Source organism: Oryzias latipes, chromosome 21 (assembly GCF_053564925.1).
Source record: "Oryzias latipes strain Hd-rR chromosome 21, Olatipes_Hd-rR_3.1".
NCBI classification, from domain to species: Eukaryota; Metazoa; Chordata; class Actinopteri; order Beloniformes; family Adrianichthyidae; genus Oryzias; species Oryzias latipes.
This window is the reverse complement of record NC_136257.1, coordinates 10,073,725-10,091,207: the sequence shown is the minus strand read 5'-3', so window position 1 is coordinate 10,091,207 and position 17,483 is coordinate 10,073,725. Positions and strand designations below refer to the sequence as shown.

The window sequence follows — 17,483 nt, the reverse complement described above, 5'->3', positions numbered from 1 at the left end:
TTTCTCCTCCGTGATCAATTTTCAAATGGTTGGTACTCCCAGAAACTACATGGGAACGCCATTCATACGTCACTATCAAATCAGAGTCCCCTGTGGGTCAAAATTTTGCCTAGTTTAACTTGTAACGCACAATCACTGGCTGTGCATTTTGTACGTAGATCCCAAAAATGATTGGAAAGCCGGAAACGCATGTTTACGTAGACTTTTCATTCAAAGTGGTCGTTTAATCGCGCTTTGCCGAGGGTGAGGTGAACGTAGCTTTAGATAATAAAATAAATAACGGAAAATTTGACATTATCATTTTATTTGAACAGATTTGAATATTCTGTTCATTAAGTACTCTGCACTGTGGTGTTTCTGATTCTCTTAGACGGAGGAGAACCTAATGGGCATGACCAGTTTCCGCGAAGTGCTTGAGAAGATGCTGGTGATTGTGGTGCTGCCCGTCAGAAAGAGTTTGAGGAAGGAGTTGGAGCTTTTCTCTCCCCACCTGGTCTCAAACACCTGTGGTCTGCTGGCCTCCATCGTTTCAGAGCTAACAGCTTCTGCTTTGGGATCTGAGGTTAGCTTATTCACACAGATTTTCCACACAAACACACAACATTCATAACGTGCAGAAACTACACTGAGTACCTCAATGTTAAAACTCCTTTGGTTGCTAATGGGATCTATCTGTACAATCTTTTGCTAAAAGCTTTCTTATCACTAAGGTATCTTTTTCAGCTCCAGATGCCATATTGTGCAGAGCACGATTTTGTTTGTTGTCCTTATAGTATGCTGAGTCACAAAGTGGGAGTGCCAGATGTCTCTCATCCTCCCCCTAGCGCATTTTAATTGAATTATCATAACACACTGTGCTGCAATTGGGACTCCTGTTACCATAGAAACTTGATTTCACAGCAGCCCTCCAGACCCCCGTTTGTTCCCAGTCTGTTGTCAGGGAAACGGCTCTCTCCTCCCTTGAGTATCTGGATGGGTCTCTCTACATCTGTGTCTGACTCTGAAGTCATTAGTCTGGTATGAATAGTAACTGACAGTTTTGAATATAAAACGCCAAGAGGAGGACATTTTATGTTTTTAGGACTGGTCATCGCTGGCTTTCTCCTTTTGTTGGGTTATTGGACAAAACAAAAAAATGATATAAGCTCAAATTTGTTGCATTTAGGTTGTTCTTTGTTCAATATTCTCATTTAACTAGTGTGTTTAACCAATAGTATAGTATTTTTCTGAGTTTACGTTGCTATTATTTGCAAAGTTTGGCTGGGGGGGTGGGTACTCTAGAGCAGTGTTTTTCAACCAGTGTGCCGCGGCACACTAGTGTGCCGTGGGAGATGGTCAAGTGTGCCGTGGAAAATTGCCCTCAATAACTGATCTAAAAACATTTCCCATCTCCAGGATTTCAGCTCTGTGTTCATCCAAACAGGCCCTGATAAAACACTGAGGAGTTAGGAATATAAAAGATCGTAAAATACTTTTTCTTTGCGTCTATTTTTTCTATTTTATTAAAGACATTTTGATAAGAATGACCGTACCACGATTCAGCTGCAGCTCCGGCTGTGTTTGGAAAAAGTCCCGTTCCTTTGACTGTCTCCACCAATCATTCTTGAGGGGCTTAATCACATGTCATCAGTCTGACCAATCAGAAGTGGTTAAAGTCTTCACTTCCTTGTCCCGATTTAGCTCGTAAAGTCGCTCAGTTCTAACAAAAATACCAGCTAAAGCTCGTCTTTTGCGCTGTTGCTTTCCACAGAATCCGGTATCAGACCGTGGAACAAGTGAACAAAACAATGAAGCTCCGAAAACCGATCTCCGGCCGTTTTATGCACTACATCTCCCATGATGCATTGGGTTGTGAGAGTGACAGCGCATACGGAGATCTGTTGTTAAACGTCTTGAAACTACTGAGCCCGTGTCCTGACATTAAGATATAAAAATATATCTTGTTCCCACAGATTAATATCTTGTTCCCACAGGTTATTATGTCGTTTGCACGAAATACTATTCCGTTCCCACAAGATACTATTCCGTTCCCTCAAAATACTATTCCGTTCCCTCGAAATGATTAACTCGTGCGAACGCAATAATTATGTCGTTCGAACGCAATAATTAATCCGTTCGAACGCAGTAATTATTCACGTCATGATAAGTCATTCACGCGGATATGCTCTATGTACGCCGGCAAAAAAAGCCGCTTTCAGCGGTAACTTCCGTGTCTCTGTGACCCATATTCGTTCAAAAAAGGAACATGAAAAACAAAAATGATCACTTTATTACCGTCTCAATGAATATAAGAAAAATATCAATAGATTTATGATAACTAGGCAGCTTTGTCATAAGATAGCTCCTGCTAGGCTACTACTAGCTCCGCCGCAGAGCTCTCTGATGTATGCCGGCATTTGGGCAACTGGCTGGTCTGTTGTCAGACAGCTGATATTGTAGTTTAGGGTCGAACAGGAATAATAATATTCAGGACTTGTCTTTTATTAACTTTAGCAGTCAGTCGCTTTACATTCGAAGGATATAAGGATACATGCTAACTGAATAGCCGATCATTGATCCTGTTATTAATTTACGTCATAGATTTACAGCAGATACCTTCACATTTCTGTCTGTGTGTGTCTCATTACATTGCATTGAAGACACGGAGGATGTTTAGAAAACAGATTTATTTATTTCAAAAAGCACAAAGCATCCATCGTATTCACGTTCATTCACATGATGATGATCTGTGGTACACCCTCAGTCATCTTGCTGCAAAAGCCGCTTCCTGCCGCTACTTCCGTGTGTCTGTGAGCATTCAATAAGGGTAAAAATAAAAGCAAGAATGGTCGATCTGTTATTGTCTCGATGAAAATCTGAAAAATATCATATTAAGATGGCTGCTTCGCCGAAAGCACTTACCTTTAGCTTGTAGCATAACAACAATGGCAGTACGTCACGTTTCCCAGAATGCTTTGCGGCCAACCATTGGTCTTCGCACGAGTTAATCATTTCGAGGGAACGGAATAGTATTTTGAGGGAACGCAATAATATCTTGTGGGAACGGAATAGTATTTCGTGCGAACGACATAATAACCTGTGGGAACAAGATAATTAATCTGTGGGAACAAGATATATTTTTATATCTTAATGTCAGGACACGGGCTCCGTATGAAACCAACGAACACACATCAAACTATTTTTAAATCTTCTAACTTAACTTTTATTGAATCTTTTAGAAAAAAACAGCTGCAGTTTCCAGCTTTTTCTGCAACAATTATCTCAAAAATGCATGTGAGATTGTGGAGGGGCTGTAGATCAATACAGACTATGAGTTTCTCCTTCTTTTTTTTAAATTTTTGGATGCCGGTGTGCCGCGGGATTTTTTTTAAGGTTAAAGTGTGCCGTGGCTCAGAAAAGGTTGAAAAACACTGCTCTAGAGCAACTTCTATGTGTGTGTTTTTTTTTATTAATAACAACCACAAGAGGGTACTGTAGGTTTGTGTCACTATTTGCTACAGACAGCAATGCAGAAGAAGTGCTGCTCAGTCTTACACTGGCCTTGGTTGAATTGTTCCAAAGCAACACAGAGGATGAAGAATTCAACAGATTTAGTGATTTAAAGTGATATAAAGAGTTTAGTTGACTTCTTAGCATGTTTTTTATGCTCTATTTGTCTGAAAAAATTGTTCATATGTTGTGCTAATATACTAGATTCCCCCAATGTTTCACAAAGCATAAAAATCATCAATTTGTTACGGTAGTGAAGCATGCAGATATTCAGTCTATTAGTATTATTATTCTGTTATCATTATTTTCCTTTCAATATAAAATGTTTGTTCCTGTCTCTTGTTAGCTACATTTCTCGTAAAAGTGCGATTTGTATCTAATTGTTTTCTTCTTTACCGTGCCTTTTTTGGCTGCTGTGATTTATAATCTGGAGTGACGTATAGTCGGAAAAATACGCTACCTATCTGCTGTGGTTCTCACTATGTCCCTGTTCATTAGATCGATGGACTCAACTCACTCCACTCTGTGAAAGCATCACCCAACCGCTTCACCAAAACAAGCCAGGGCCGCAGTTGGAACACAGGCAACGGCTCCCCAGATGCCATCTGTCTGACCGTGGACAAGCCAGGGGTTGTCCTGGTGGGCGTCTGCGTCTACGGGGGCGGTGGCATCCATGAGTATGAACTGGAGGTGCTGGCTGATGATGTAAGTGCTGGTGATCGTATATATTTTTTTGTCTCCGTCTGTTTTGTGGCTTGCTTTGGTTCAGTTATAGAATTTTTTTTTTTTCTGTCCTTCAGGCTCAGACAGAACACCCGGGGGACTCGGCGCATTCTCACAGGTGGACGTCACTGGAGCTTGTGAAGAGCACCTACAGCACAGATGATTCCCCCAGTGACATTGCTGAGATCCGCCTGGACAAGGCTGTACCACTCAAAGTGAGTAAGAACCCTTCCACCAGCCTGGTGAATGTCACCAGGAGCAGCCCGTCTAAGTGAATACTGCCTGTTGCAGGAAGGGGTGAAGTATGCCGTCCGACTGCGAAACTACGGGAGCAGGACGGCAAACGGTGATGGAGGTATGACCACGGTGCAGTGCTCTGATGGTGTGTCCTTCACCTTCAGCACCTGCAGCTTAAGTAGCAACGGGACCAACCAGACCCGAGGTCAGATTCCTCAGATCCTCTACTACAGGTAAGCATTTTCAAATACTTTTGAATTTTTTTTGTTATCTTTTACAAATTTGACCGGAGATATTCCTTCTGCCGAAGGAGTGAGTATGACGGAGATCTGCAGTCTCAGCTGCTGAGCAAAGCCAATGAGGAGGACAAAAATTGTAGCAGGGCTCTGTCTGTAGTCAGTGCTGTAGTCAGAGCTGCAAAAGACCTCCTCCACAGAGCTTTTGCAGTTGATGGTATGAACATTAAGCATATATTTTAAAGCCAAGTCATTTCTCAGATATCTGAAATAATAATTTGGTCCTTTCTCTTTAAGCGGACGATATTCCTGAGCTGTTAAGCTCTTCCAGTCTGTTTTCTATGCTCTTGCCCCTGATTCTGGCCTACATCGGCCCAGTTGCTGCATCTGTGCCAAAGGTACGAAGACTAAAGGAGAGTTGTGAACTTTTTTTCTCATAGTAAAAACGGCTTGTCGTGTGATAATGTTTCCCCTCCCTCTTCTGCTAGGCTGCTGTTGAAGTTTTTGGACTTGTTCAAGAACTGCTCCCTGCTGTCTCTTCTCTGAACCAAAAGTACGCCCCACCCACTTTTAACCCCAATCAGTCAACTGACAGCACCACCGGAAACCAGCCTGAACAGGGCCTGTCTGCCTGCACCACCTCCAACCACTACTCTGTGATCGAGAGCGACCATCCCTACAAGCAAGCCAGTGTCACTCAATACAGGGTAACATGCTCTTTGCCATGTTGACCAGCTGGGTAGAACCATTGACTTTACATGAGAACTGGATGGAGTGAGCGTGACGTCATCCATGGACAATGGTTTCAACCAAAAAAGTCAATTTTTAGTCACCTTTCTTTGCGGTATGGATGACACCAGTAAGAAGTGGTTGGTCCAAGTCGGTCAGAGAGGTCATTTTTACTATTGCAACCACTCTCTCCAATCAGGAATGAGCTTGTTGGAAGTCCACACCCGTACCACTAGAAAGCAGGCGAAACAAATGGTATCAATCAAGCATTTTAAGCGTTGGGTGTGAGACCACATAATTTTATTGTGGCATCTGATTGATCAGTTTATTACTTGAAAGAAAAAAGAATAGAAAAAAAAGAATAAAGAAAAGTATGAAAAAAAAATCCGGATTAACAAGAACTTGTTAAAAAGGTAACAGAGCAAGAATGGCTATTCTGACAAATAGAATGACTGACTGAGTAATGGCTCAGGAGAAGTTTATAGGATTTTGGCTTCTTCGGACCAGCAGGTACTTCCTGTTTGGAAATTAAAGAGGAAGAGTCACTCAGTCCAATTCTCCTACACAGTCAATGGGGAGAAGTAACTGGGTTAAGGGATCTTATGGCTGTTTTTTTTTTTTCATTTCTATCCCATTGCTCCTGACTCTTTCGCAGGTATCATTCCCAGACTGTGTTCGGTGGACCACCATTGAGTTTGACCCACAGTGTGGTACTGCTCAGCCAGAGGATGTCCTCCGTCTGCTCATTCCCAGCCGCACGCTCCACCTGTCCAACCTGGGAGGAAAACGTTTAATCCATGACACCATCAACACCTGGACAGAACTGAAAAAGTTCTCGGGTTCCACAGGGTGGCCCACCACCGTTCTCGTGCTGCCAGGTAAGAAAGGCAGTTAGCGTAGGCTTTTTCCACCTAAAGTTGTTTTGTTTCCGTCTCTGCCTTTTTATAGAAGTAGTTTCAAATCATACCATTTGCCACGTTATCACCTTAGTTCTTATATCTATTTGTGTAAAACTTCTCCAGATCCTGTAATATATATTTAGTCTAGATTTTCACCTGAAGACAGCAGGGTTTGAGGTTTTTTTATGTGGAAGAAAACCCTCTATATATAAAGCCGAAAAGGCAAATAAAAAAACAACTAGAAATGGAGGAAACAGACAGTTCTGTTTTAAATCAGGTTCTTTACTTGCAGTCTAACCATAGTAATTCCTGTGAAGCATAAAGTGGTTGTTGCAGGCAACACATCTAACTTTAATCCAACTTTCATACCCTAAATCAGCGGCCCCCCAACTGGTACCGGGTCGCAGAAATAAATACAACCTACAACTTTTCTAAAAGGAAATCTACTGGATTCTCTCAACCACATCTGGATCATTCTTGATTCACATCAAGTCGCCCCAAAAAAATACACCCACTACTTTCTGAAAGCGGCTGTGCTGACTGCTGAATTTGAACTTTTAATCTAGCAGCATAAAAACAAAAAACAAAGGTATTTGGAAAGTTTCTCTTGGCAGAAATGAGCCAGTGAGGAAACAGAAGAAAAGCCTTTATCGTCGAAATAAAATAGCTGCATTTAACAGACCAGGAAAATCTGTAGTCTTTACTCCAAATATAGATTTATCGTGACAGTTGTTCCCACACCATAACAATAATAAAGCATAATATTTAGCAACCAGCTGTCTAATGGTGCGTGGATGCTGCTAATAAAGTTGCTCAAAAAAATGTTGGTGAACCATTGACCTGAGTGCTTTGTTTTTGAAAGTAGGAACATTGAATGATGCTCAACTCCTGGCAGTTGATACATTTTCAGAAACTGAATTCTGCCAGCTGTCTCTTTTTACATTCCTTAATGCGTTTTCATTCTTCTCTGCAAAGGAAATGAAGTCCTGTTCTCACTGGAAACGGCCTCTGATTACGTGAAAGATGAGAAAGCTTCCTTCTATGGGTTTAAATGTGTGGCTGTGGGTTATGAATTCAATCCCGGTGTTGATGAGGTAATGGACGCTCTTCATCTGAAGAGGCTTCTTCTCCAGCGTTTGGCCACACGAGTCATGCCTGTTGTTCCTGCATTTTTAGGGGATCATCCAGTTGGAGAAAGAGTTGGCTTATCTGGGAAGTGTTTGTGCTGCAGCTCTAATGAAGAAAGACCTGGCTCTCCCCATTGGTAAGACGAAATCAGTTATTTAGGAAAGATTGTACATTTTTTGAAACATTTATTATGCATTTGTTATTTTTATTTCTAGGCAATGAATTGGAGGAGGATCTTGAGATTCTTGAGGAGGCCTCACTTCAGGTTTACTTTAGTCTCGAGAATGAACTAGTTGTCTTGAAATGACAAAGTCCTCACCCCCCCCATCTTCCTCCCCAGGTTTGCAAAGCACACTCAGGGATTCTGGGGAAGGGCCTGGCCTTGTCTCACTCTCCTACCATCATGGAGGCTCTGGAGGGGAACCTGCCCCTGCACTTGCAAACCAACGAGCATTCGTTCCTGGAGGACTTCATCATGTGTGTACAGAACTCAAGTGGTGGGCGTCTGGCCAGGTATGTTTGTCCTATTAAACCTCAGGAGTGATATGAACATCTTACAAAAGTTCTTTATGGAAGGGCTAAACACAACCATTTAGAATGTTGCATCACCTAAAAAACATGTGAAGCTACGTTCACACCGGGAACGTGATGCGCGTTCAAGAACAACTAAACCCGCGTTTAGCATTCGGTTTTCCCACTGGGCTCAGCTACGGGATGGATTTTAAGATACGACTTGTTGTTTTGAGATATCTTAATGGGTTAGGTCTTGTTTATCAGATCTTCTTCAATCTTATAAACCACACAGAGCTCTCAGATCCTCAGGTACTGCTCCTATTATTGGTACCCGCTATTAGAAGGAAGACTCATGATGAAGCTTCTTTCCAGTTCCTTGGTCCTCACCTCTGGAACAACTTACCTGAGGATCTGAAAGTTTATACCTCATTGGATTTTTTAATGCAAATTAAAAACACATCTTTTCAACTTAGATTTTACATATTCGTTCAATTACCTTTTTTGTATGAGTGTTTTTTTGTTCATTTTATGTGACAATATACATTGTTGTATATTGTCACTTTTACACTTAATGCATTATAAATGTGTGTAGATTATATATGGGTTAATATGTTCTTGTTTTTTAACTAGTAACGCTTTGATGAGCTATTATGATTATGATGATTATGTTTGTGTTGGGGGGGGGGTTATTGTTTGATTGGTTTTGCGACTTTACAGTTTTAACCAGTTTTTTTCAATCTTTTTCTTTTTATGTTAAAGACATGGTGCTCTACATACATAGGATGAAAGGTGCTGTACAAATAGTGATTGATTGATTGATTGACTGACCCTATCCGATACTAGCACGTCTGCCACTTACAGTGGGAAGAGGCTTGGTGCGAAATGTCAAAGCTCATGAATCGTCCTCCAGGCTTTTTCTTTCACACCTCTCTTCCGATATATATGACAGACTTGGCATCATAGAATTCTGTTCGAACTCAAACTGTAATTAATAATTTTTCCGTCATGATCAATTTACAAATGGTTGCCACTTCTGTGATGTAAACGGAACTCCATCGATACGCTACTACCAGGGTACCTGATTGGTAAAAGTTCAACCTGGTTTAACTTACAACTCGTGTTTAATGGCCATTCGTTTTGTACAATGAGCCCGAAAACCGTCGTAGAAACTTGCATGAACGGAAGAGCGAAAGCCCAAAACGCTCATATACGAGCATTTACATACACTTTTCATTGGAAGTGGTTGCTTGAACTCTCGTTGCCCTGGGGGATGTAAACGTAGCTTACCTCTCTTCAAGCAATCCTTGTAAATCCGCTAAATCTGTCGTCTGGTGTTGAAAGGTTATAAAATGGAATAGTTCTTCACTGATCATGGTTTGAAACCCAACAACAGCCACGACGCCAGACATCTTGTTGTCTTTTATAGGTTTTGTGTTTATAGGAATTTCTAAAACGTGATCTTGAGTAAAACAAATGAATTTGCTTGTTGTATTTTCTCTTGGTCAGATGGTTGCAGCCAGACTCTTATGCGGATCCTCAAAAAACGTCTTTGATCCTGAACAAAGACGACATACGCTGTGGATGGCCGACCACTGTGGTTGTTCAGACCAAAGACCAGTATGGGGACGTGGTGCATGTTCCTAACATGAAGGTAATGATGACTGCTTCCTGTTCCTTTTTGTATTTGCCAGATCTTTCCTACCTGTTTTTAACCTCGTCTCGTGTTCAGGTGGAGGTGAAGGCTGTTCCAGTTTCCCAGAAGAAATCCGTGCAGCCAGATAATGTGAAAAAGCTGCAGCGCCTTCCTGGAAGCTCCTCGCCTTCTTCCACTGGCCCGGACCTGACCTACGGAGGTTTACCGGTGCCGAAGTTGGAGGCGACGTATGAACCCATGATCGTGAAAGAGGCACGATACATTGCCATCACAATGATGAAGGTGAGCATTGAAGCTGCTGCTTCTTTCACTTCACATTTTTTGATTTTGATTTGAAATGGTTTATTTCAAGCAATCAAATGATACACAAAGCAAAATACACAAAAACAATACAATCATCAGTTATACATTCATACAATAACTAATCAAACTTGGAATAATTAGACATAAAATTAAATATTGCTTGAAAGGGAGTGGAAGGAAGCGAACTTATATAATCCCACCCCTATTCTACTGTAACCATTTTATTACACGATTTATCATTATTCGTTTCCTAGAAAGCACATGACAAAGATGAATTACTTAAATTATTTTGTAAAAAATAACTTTTAGAAATCAACATGGCAATGAAGAATCCAAAATATATGCAGATTATGTTACTTATAAAAGTCATTGATATGATTAAAAAATAGTACTACATCAGTAAAATAGACATAACCCTGTTTCAGGAATTTTCATAGCAAAATTTGGTCAAGTATCAAAAGTTAATAATATGTGCAAAATTATGTTACATTAGAAAAATTCATGAATCAGCTTATCCATTTTTTGGAGCAAGTGAAGTTATATTACAAAAAAAGTTCCAGCTGTTTATCAAATTTATTGGTGTATAAATATTATAGTGTATTATAGAAGTTTTTGAAAGAACTTGGAGTTTCTATCAAATTTTCTGTAAATATTTTGAATAACAAAGACTATTTTATTTACATTTGTTATGTCAAATTTGAAATACTCAATTAGCATATATGTAAATTAAGAGAAAGGATTTATGTTTTGAAATAAAACTACCGGTGTACATTTCTCCAGATTAGAAGTATTCTTCTTTGTCCTCTTCAGGCTTACGAAAACTATTCCTTTGAGGAGCTGCGCTTTGCCTCCCCCACCCCAAAGAGGTAATTGAGACCTTACAGACCTACAACAAACCTCAAAGGGGCAGCAATTAAACCTATTGATCTTTCCTCTAAAGACCCAGTGAGAACATGCTGATCCGTGCCAACACCGACGGAACCTACAGCGCCAACTGGACTCCAGGAGCTGTGGGGCTCTACACCATCCACGTCACAATCGATGGCATTGAAATTGGTACTTCTCTTCTCTCACGGTTACGTAAACAAATATCAGCTAAGCCTAAGTCATATGCACCCTATGGGGGTTGGCCCCTACGGGTGCTGTGGGGTTTTGGGTTGTCCGGGCCTGTGGAGGGTCGTAGCCAGAAGTGGCTGCATCTTAAGGCGAGCACAGGTGTTTCTTGCATTTAGTTCTCTTGAGGTTCGTACAGTCACCTTTAAGGGAAATCATGAAACTGGAACGTACTGTTGTCATGCGTGTGGTAATTGTAAAGAAAATGTAAGTTGCAGGTACTTAGGATGTATAGTTGCCTCTGTCGTACGGTGCTCCAAAGCCATATTCTAGTCGCTATTAAGGTGCAAGTACTGACTCCAAGTCCGCCGTACGGATAGTGTGCAGATGATACACAAGTACTCATTGGACACTTGTAGGAGTCCCACACAAACAACACTGTCTAATTTCTTAATTGCTAACAGCCAGGCTGCACACAAGAAGCCCGCAAGCTTGCAGTCCTAGCAAAAACACAGACCATAAAATGTAATTTCGTCCTTATGCAGCACTTATTATGTGATCATCGTTTACAGGCTCCTCTTGCAGTCCACAGGTTTTTGGTGGTTGAAAAAAAGGAAAAAAAAGTCCGTACGACACACCTGTGTCTCACTTACGTCACCCTTTCTTTATCCTTGTTTGTTGTATTAAGCTAGGTTCACACCACTCTCTGCAATGCACGCTCAAGCGTCAGATTCCCTGTGTGTTCCCAGTGTCAGGCTTAACATCCCATAGTGAACCCTTTTTTTCGAAGATCTCAAAACTAATTTTTTCAAAATCTTATTCAAGATGCTGGTTTAGAGGTGGAAGTGAAAGACCCTCCCAAAGGCATGATCCCACCTGGAACGCAGATGGTCAAACCAAAAGCTGAACCTCAGCCCAGCAAGGTGAGCTTTTCTGCCACTTGATCTTCCCAAGATACAGGTATGCACAAGACTTTAAGACAAAATTATTCACAATTGCAAATTACATTGCACACATCATCTAAGATTACATCTGTGCAAGCTCACAGTCGCAACAAAAACACTGACCATAAAAAGGTTGTTTTGTCCTTATGCAGTCAAATGCAGAGTTCTCTTCAATTTATGAAGCTCGGTTTCTATATGTTTAAATTGTATTCCATTTTCTTTTTGAATATTATCTTGACAAATCAAACAAATGTTACTATAAGGTTATGTAGACTAAACTACAGTCAAAAAATACATTTTTTGCACATAAATGAAGTATTTCCAGGCAAGCTGAACAGAAGGATGGATGACTGAGAGTGTGCTTGTTTATGGTGTGCAGATAACTGCTGTACTGGGTTCCTGAGTTTTGAGCTATAATTTAGAGCCTGAGTCTGAGAGAGTTGTTATTTAATTAAAGAACATGCATCAGACTGCCAGTAGGCACATCGGTGTCAGCATTTTCTTAGACTTTTGTAATTTAGTTCTGCTGTCAGGGTCGGGGAAACAAGCAGCATCATGTGCATCTTAAGTGTCTCTTTAATCTTAAAAACTTGAATGCTTTTTTTTTTCATTCTTCAGAGTGAAAGGAAATCATAATTTATCCAGATTTTCCCTCTATAAGACCGAGGTCTAAACTGTCCTTTCGTCAAGCCTCTGGTGTTGGTCAACGCATGCCCTCTTGTTCTCACAGCCTCTCCTGTTCTGCTACTCTAGTTTCAGCTTCAGCTTCTGCTCTTTGCTCCAGCCGTTCACTGTCTCCATCTTCCTTTTACTTCTCTCAGGTCCGCAAATTTGTGTCCAAGGACAGCGCAGGCCTGCGTGTGCGTAGTCACCCCTCCCTGCAGAGTGAACAGATAGGCATAGTGCATGTCAATGGCACCATCACTTTCATTGACGAGGTAATTGATGAAAGACCTGACAGAAAATGTAAAAGCTGGAAGACTCGCTCTCATTTTCACTGTATTTCTCAATTTCTTCCTCTTTGCATTGTGTAGACAGAATTTCTCCAGCTTAACATAGATGATGTCATTTTTATGTATCTAATGATATGATTTTCTTTAAAGATCAGTGCTTTATGACTTTTATATTTCTTGTTTGCAAGTCTTTTAAAAGCAATCTGAGGCTGCACGAAAGTTTTAGGACTTTTCTCATTAAAGGGCTATTAGTGACATTTCAGGCTCAATGCGCCGTGTTTGAGATTTGAAACTCAAGTTTTTTGAGGTCAATATAAACAATTAGGATCATTTAGGACACGTTTCAAATGTTCTACACAAAGAGTTCTCATTTCAAAAATTATAACTAACTTTTCAAACATCTCTTTCTTTTAACTTTAGCAGCTATTTTAGTTTGTTTGATTTAGAAGAGTAAAATGCTATTTTCAACAGATTTTATTATTTCTCTCGTATTCAATCGCTTGTTATTGAACCATATGGGAGACGGACTCAGAATGGTAATGTGAGAATTTAAAGATCCACTCCAAGGAAAATTGTTTATTTTATGTTTTGAACATGTTCTTGTGGCATGCTTGTGATGATGGAGGACATATGTAAAGAAATTTAAGCTTAAAAATAAATTTCTGAGTATTTCTTTACTCCACTTGTTGTGAATCAGGAGCAGAAAAAAAATCTGTTTATAAAAAAAAATTGCTTATATGTGACGTAAAAATACATGTTGGGAGGGCTACAAGCTCCCTGCTCCGAGCTCTTGGCAAAGGGGTGGGGAAGTGGGGGCGGGGTTGCTCCACACCGAGGGTCCTGTCTACAATTTGAGGTGAATTTGTATTAAATTCCTGCCGCTCTTCAGAAACTATGTATGACAGTTTTTTTTCTTTTCCTTTCACTACAAATGGCATAATCATAATTAAAGACCACCAGGAATGCTCTTTAAATGGATTAAAAGATGATCGGAGTGCGTCTTTAAGGAAAAAAAAACTCTTCCTCTGCAGCTGAAGAATTTTAGAATGGATCAGAGAAGATCTCTGTGCTCACTTCCATGCAACAAAAAAACAAACTGCTTTCCAAAAAAAAAAAGATTGATTTGGCCTTTTTTCAGTAAATATAAAAATGTGATGGTCATTAAATGGAGAAAATGCGCATCCTGATGGAACCGGTAGTTTTTCCACCTGAAACTTTCCTGCAGCCGCAGTGGTTTTGACTTTGTGTCTTAGTTGCCAACCTTCTGTTTTCGTCCGTAGTAACAGGACAGCGTGGGTGTGCTCTGCTCTGTTGCTTGTTTTCCCCTTAGATCCACAATGATGACGGTGTGTGGCTCAGGCTCAATGATGAGACTGTAAAGAAGTATGTTCCTAACATGAATGGGTACACAGAAGCCTGGTGCCTGTCTTATAATCAGCACCTGGGCAGGACCTTGCTGGTCCCAGCAGACGTAAGTACCTGAAGGTCTCCTGAGTAGATTGTTGAGCCAAAAGCTCTCTGATCTGTCCATTTGAAGACAAAGTCATCTGTGTGTAACCATGCCAGCGTTTTGAGGAAGAACTGGTGTTTGGCATTCACTGCACAAACATCTATGAAGCATGTTGTTGGTCTCTTGCATGAAATCTCCATCTGGGCAGCCTCGAGTTTGAAAGCCTCACTGGCGGTCTCTGAAGAGGCGAAGCAGCTGAACCTTTGATCGTTACGCTAATTCTGAAGACTAAAATGCTTCATCTCAGCGGATGAGCTTCTCATGAGACTAGGACGTAAACACAAAAGAGCACTGGTGTCTTGTTGCTTATCAAAAAAATGGCTAACAGTTGAGTAGAACTTTTTAACAGTTCATTAGGGGTGTAACAATTTATCGACCTAATGAAATATTTGTATTCCTACAATCCAACCAAATCGATCTGAGGCAAGCTGTTAATTGAATCGACCTATTATAATCAATATCAGAAAATACCATTTGGATTTAGGCACTTTAGGTTTATTTTACTATAACGTAAAGATTAGTGACTGTAAAGTGATCAGTCCAGCATTACAGTCCAATGTGTGGAAACACAAAGGGTGTCTCCAAATTCGAGGGCAGCATTCTTCCTGGGCTGCATTTGTAGTCAACAGCTCCGCAACAAGTGCTGTCCAAACTCAGCGGCCAATGAATACGGCCCTCTTTTTTCCCAATTTCAAGGATTGCTCTTGTGTATCCTTCTATGCTGTCCATATCCCAAGATGCATTACGGCAGAACCCGGAGATTTTCTGACAATGAGTGTCCCCCCACTGTGAAGTGGGACCCGGAGTTGGAGATGATTACACCTTTTTATAATTACACCTCCAAGATTAAAAGTTGGAGCAAATGAGCCAGAAAAATTTTGAGCACAGTGTGGTAGAACGTTCTAATAATGTTCTGTTTATTTTAATGTGGAAAAACAAGATTGAGCTGGACTTTATTGTAACTAAAAAATGATTGGATTTGCCATTAATTTTACTTGTTTGTTTGTATCCATATTTAACCCATTAGAAAAATTATGTAAGATGTACCGCAGACCAAGTACACCACAGAAAACCTTTTTAATGTTTTTGTTGTTGGGTTAATTTACACTTGATTGTCTTGCAAGGAGTCTGGAAAACTTCACCCGCACTGTTCAGTTATCCAGGTATTTCTCTCTGAGTCACATTGGTTAAATTTTTGGCTGCAGATGTCCTGGATCCATTTTAGGTCAGTGAATCGGATCATTCAAAATGAACCAACGTCGACTGTGAATTGTATCGTCAACCACAGATTATGATATGAATCGTTAAAATGAATTGTTACACCCCTTCTGATTATTGTTAAAATGTGTTGCTGTGCCACCCTGGAGACGTCTGATCTCAGCTGCTAAGCAGAGTTAGGCCCAGTTAGTCTTTGTATGGGTGACCACCTAGAACTAGCAGGCACTGCAAGGTACTGTAACCACAAGGGGGTGCCATCCAGTGTTTCCATGTAAAATGCAACTTTGGGCAAGGATTGGGGATCGCTACTGAAGCTAAATCAAAAGTGTGAATTGTGGGGCTTTTTGCTGTGAAGGGTTAGCAAAACAGAAATAAAAAAAATATTTTGCGTTGGTGACAATGGTAGACAGGAAGCAGTCGCCAGTCCACTAGTTGTACCACTGTTCATTAATTCCAACTCTGTATTGGAATGCTTGGTAGGAGGCTTCCATGTAAGGTATCTGTCTGAACAGCATGACACACTGCATCATCCATGTGGGGAAGTTTTTTTTTGGAAGACTTTTTTTTTTTGGTTTGTTTATTTGGGAATTTGTACCTGGATTTGGGGAAAAATATTTTTAGATAAATCTAGTAGAGGTGAATTTGCTTCAGGGCAGTTCACTTTTTTAACCTTTTTAAAGACTGGTCAAATATATCAATGGCATGACTTTTACTCAAAGCGTATTTCAAGCTTTTTCATTAGTGTTCAAAGGGTCTTTATAACTCGGCACTAAATATTCAATCCTCCTTTGTTCTCAAACCAGCTCCTCTTCCGGAAAATCCAAACCTTTTTGTGCTTCCAAAAAAATGGGTTCACTTTCCCCCTTTGCTTCTTTGTCGTCACCTCTGAGTGGTCTGCTGTTTCTTGACTGTCTTGCAATTTGTTGGTCAGAATGTCTTTAATGCCAGCCAAGGAGTCAGGGAAATCGGCTTTTTGTCTTGGACCCCATTAACTATTCTCCCACCTCAGGTGAGTTGTGGAAAGGCGGGATTAGTAGTTTTACTTGCTCTTAGTGTATTTGAATCCCACTTGTCCTTTTGAGCGCCCTGTAACTTTGTTGTCTTTCCATATTGTGCATTTCAGTTGTGAGAGGTCCAGCTGTAGCTGCATGGTTGTTTGTACATTGGTGTACATCTGTGTAGATTTTGGCAAAGATTTTATTTAGAAAGACGTTCTAACTTGTGAATTGCATGGAATATGACAACCTGTTGCATGAGTTTCTGGGAGACAGGCCTGTTGTTTACATTATGGTTCTGTATTTATGTAAATGCATGTATCCTTAAAAATAATTTTAAAATAAAAAAAAGGGGTTGTTGTTTGAGTTTGTGCTAAACCAAAGTGTTCTTGGGTAAAATACGTGTCAGATGAGGTTTTTTTGGTTTTGCATACAAAATGCTGCAGGTATGTGTAGTTACTATTTATATATGTTTACTTATATCTATACCAAACCCATCAAGGGTGTGGCTGTAGACCAGTTAGCTGAAATGCTGTCTTCCAGCCAAACAGTTTGGGTTCAGTTACCACGTCAGACAGTGAGTGTGACGTCACCCGTAAAAACTGGCTCCAACGAAATGAATTCAATTCGTTGGAGTCCATTTTTCTTGTAATGGACTACACGCCACCATGTTGGAACCAGACGGTGCCAATAAGCAGTTGTTGGTCCAAATCGGTGAGAGAGGTCGTTGTTACAATTACAACCACTCTCACCAATCAGGAAAGAGCTTGTTTGAAGTCCTCACCCCTACCAATTGAAAGCGGGCTACAGGACGTCTGTCAAACGTTTGATGGAGGCCACATGCTTTTATTGATGCATCTGATCAATAAGTTTAGAAGTTGAAAACTTGTAATACAGAA

The 17,483-nt window shown here is 40.5% G+C and overlaps 1 protein-coding gene across 28 annotated transcripts in view; it reads left to right on the top strand.

Moving 5' to 3' along the window:
- mycbp2 (MYC binding protein 2) overlaps positions 1 to 17,483 on the top strand; it is an 80,491-nt gene that overhangs the window by 37,848 nt on the left and 25,160 nt on the right. For 15 of the 28 annotated variants that reach the window (XM_023950833.2, XM_023950827.2, XM_023950830.2 and 12 more), the window contains 20 exons: positions 371 to 562; positions 3,988 to 4,194; positions 4,290 to 4,427; positions 4,504 to 4,682; positions 4,760 to 4,902; positions 4,983 to 5,083; positions 5,174 to 5,392; positions 6,070 to 6,292; positions 7,289 to 7,407; positions 7,490 to 7,577; positions 7,657 to 7,706; positions 7,782 to 7,954; positions 9,461 to 9,605; positions 9,684 to 9,890; positions 10,722 to 10,777; positions 10,852 to 10,967; positions 11,790 to 11,887; positions 12,730 to 12,846; positions 14,192 to 14,332; positions 16,521 to 16,598. In XM_023950833.2, the coding sequence (XP_023806601.1) occupies positions 371 to 562; positions 3,988 to 4,194; positions 4,290 to 4,427; positions 4,504 to 4,682; positions 4,760 to 4,902; positions 4,983 to 5,083; positions 5,174 to 5,392; positions 6,070 to 6,292; positions 7,289 to 7,407; positions 7,490 to 7,577; positions 7,657 to 7,706; positions 7,782 to 7,954; positions 9,461 to 9,605; positions 9,684 to 9,890; positions 10,722 to 10,777; positions 10,852 to 10,967; positions 11,790 to 11,887; positions 12,730 to 12,846; positions 14,192 to 14,332; positions 16,521 to 16,598 (2,790 nt within the window). The remainder of the gene's footprint in view (positions 1 to 370; positions 563 to 3,987; positions 4,195 to 4,289; positions 4,428 to 4,503; positions 4,683 to 4,759; positions 4,903 to 4,982; positions 5,084 to 5,173; positions 5,393 to 6,069; positions 6,293 to 7,288; positions 7,408 to 7,489; positions 7,578 to 7,656; positions 7,707 to 7,781; positions 7,955 to 9,460; positions 9,606 to 9,683; positions 9,891 to 10,721; positions 10,778 to 10,851; positions 10,968 to 11,789; positions 11,888 to 12,729; positions 12,847 to 14,191; positions 14,333 to 16,520; positions 16,599 to 17,483) is intronic. The other 13 variants (XM_078940051.1, XM_023950842.2, XM_078940052.1 and 10 more) reach the window with 2 other exon arrangements.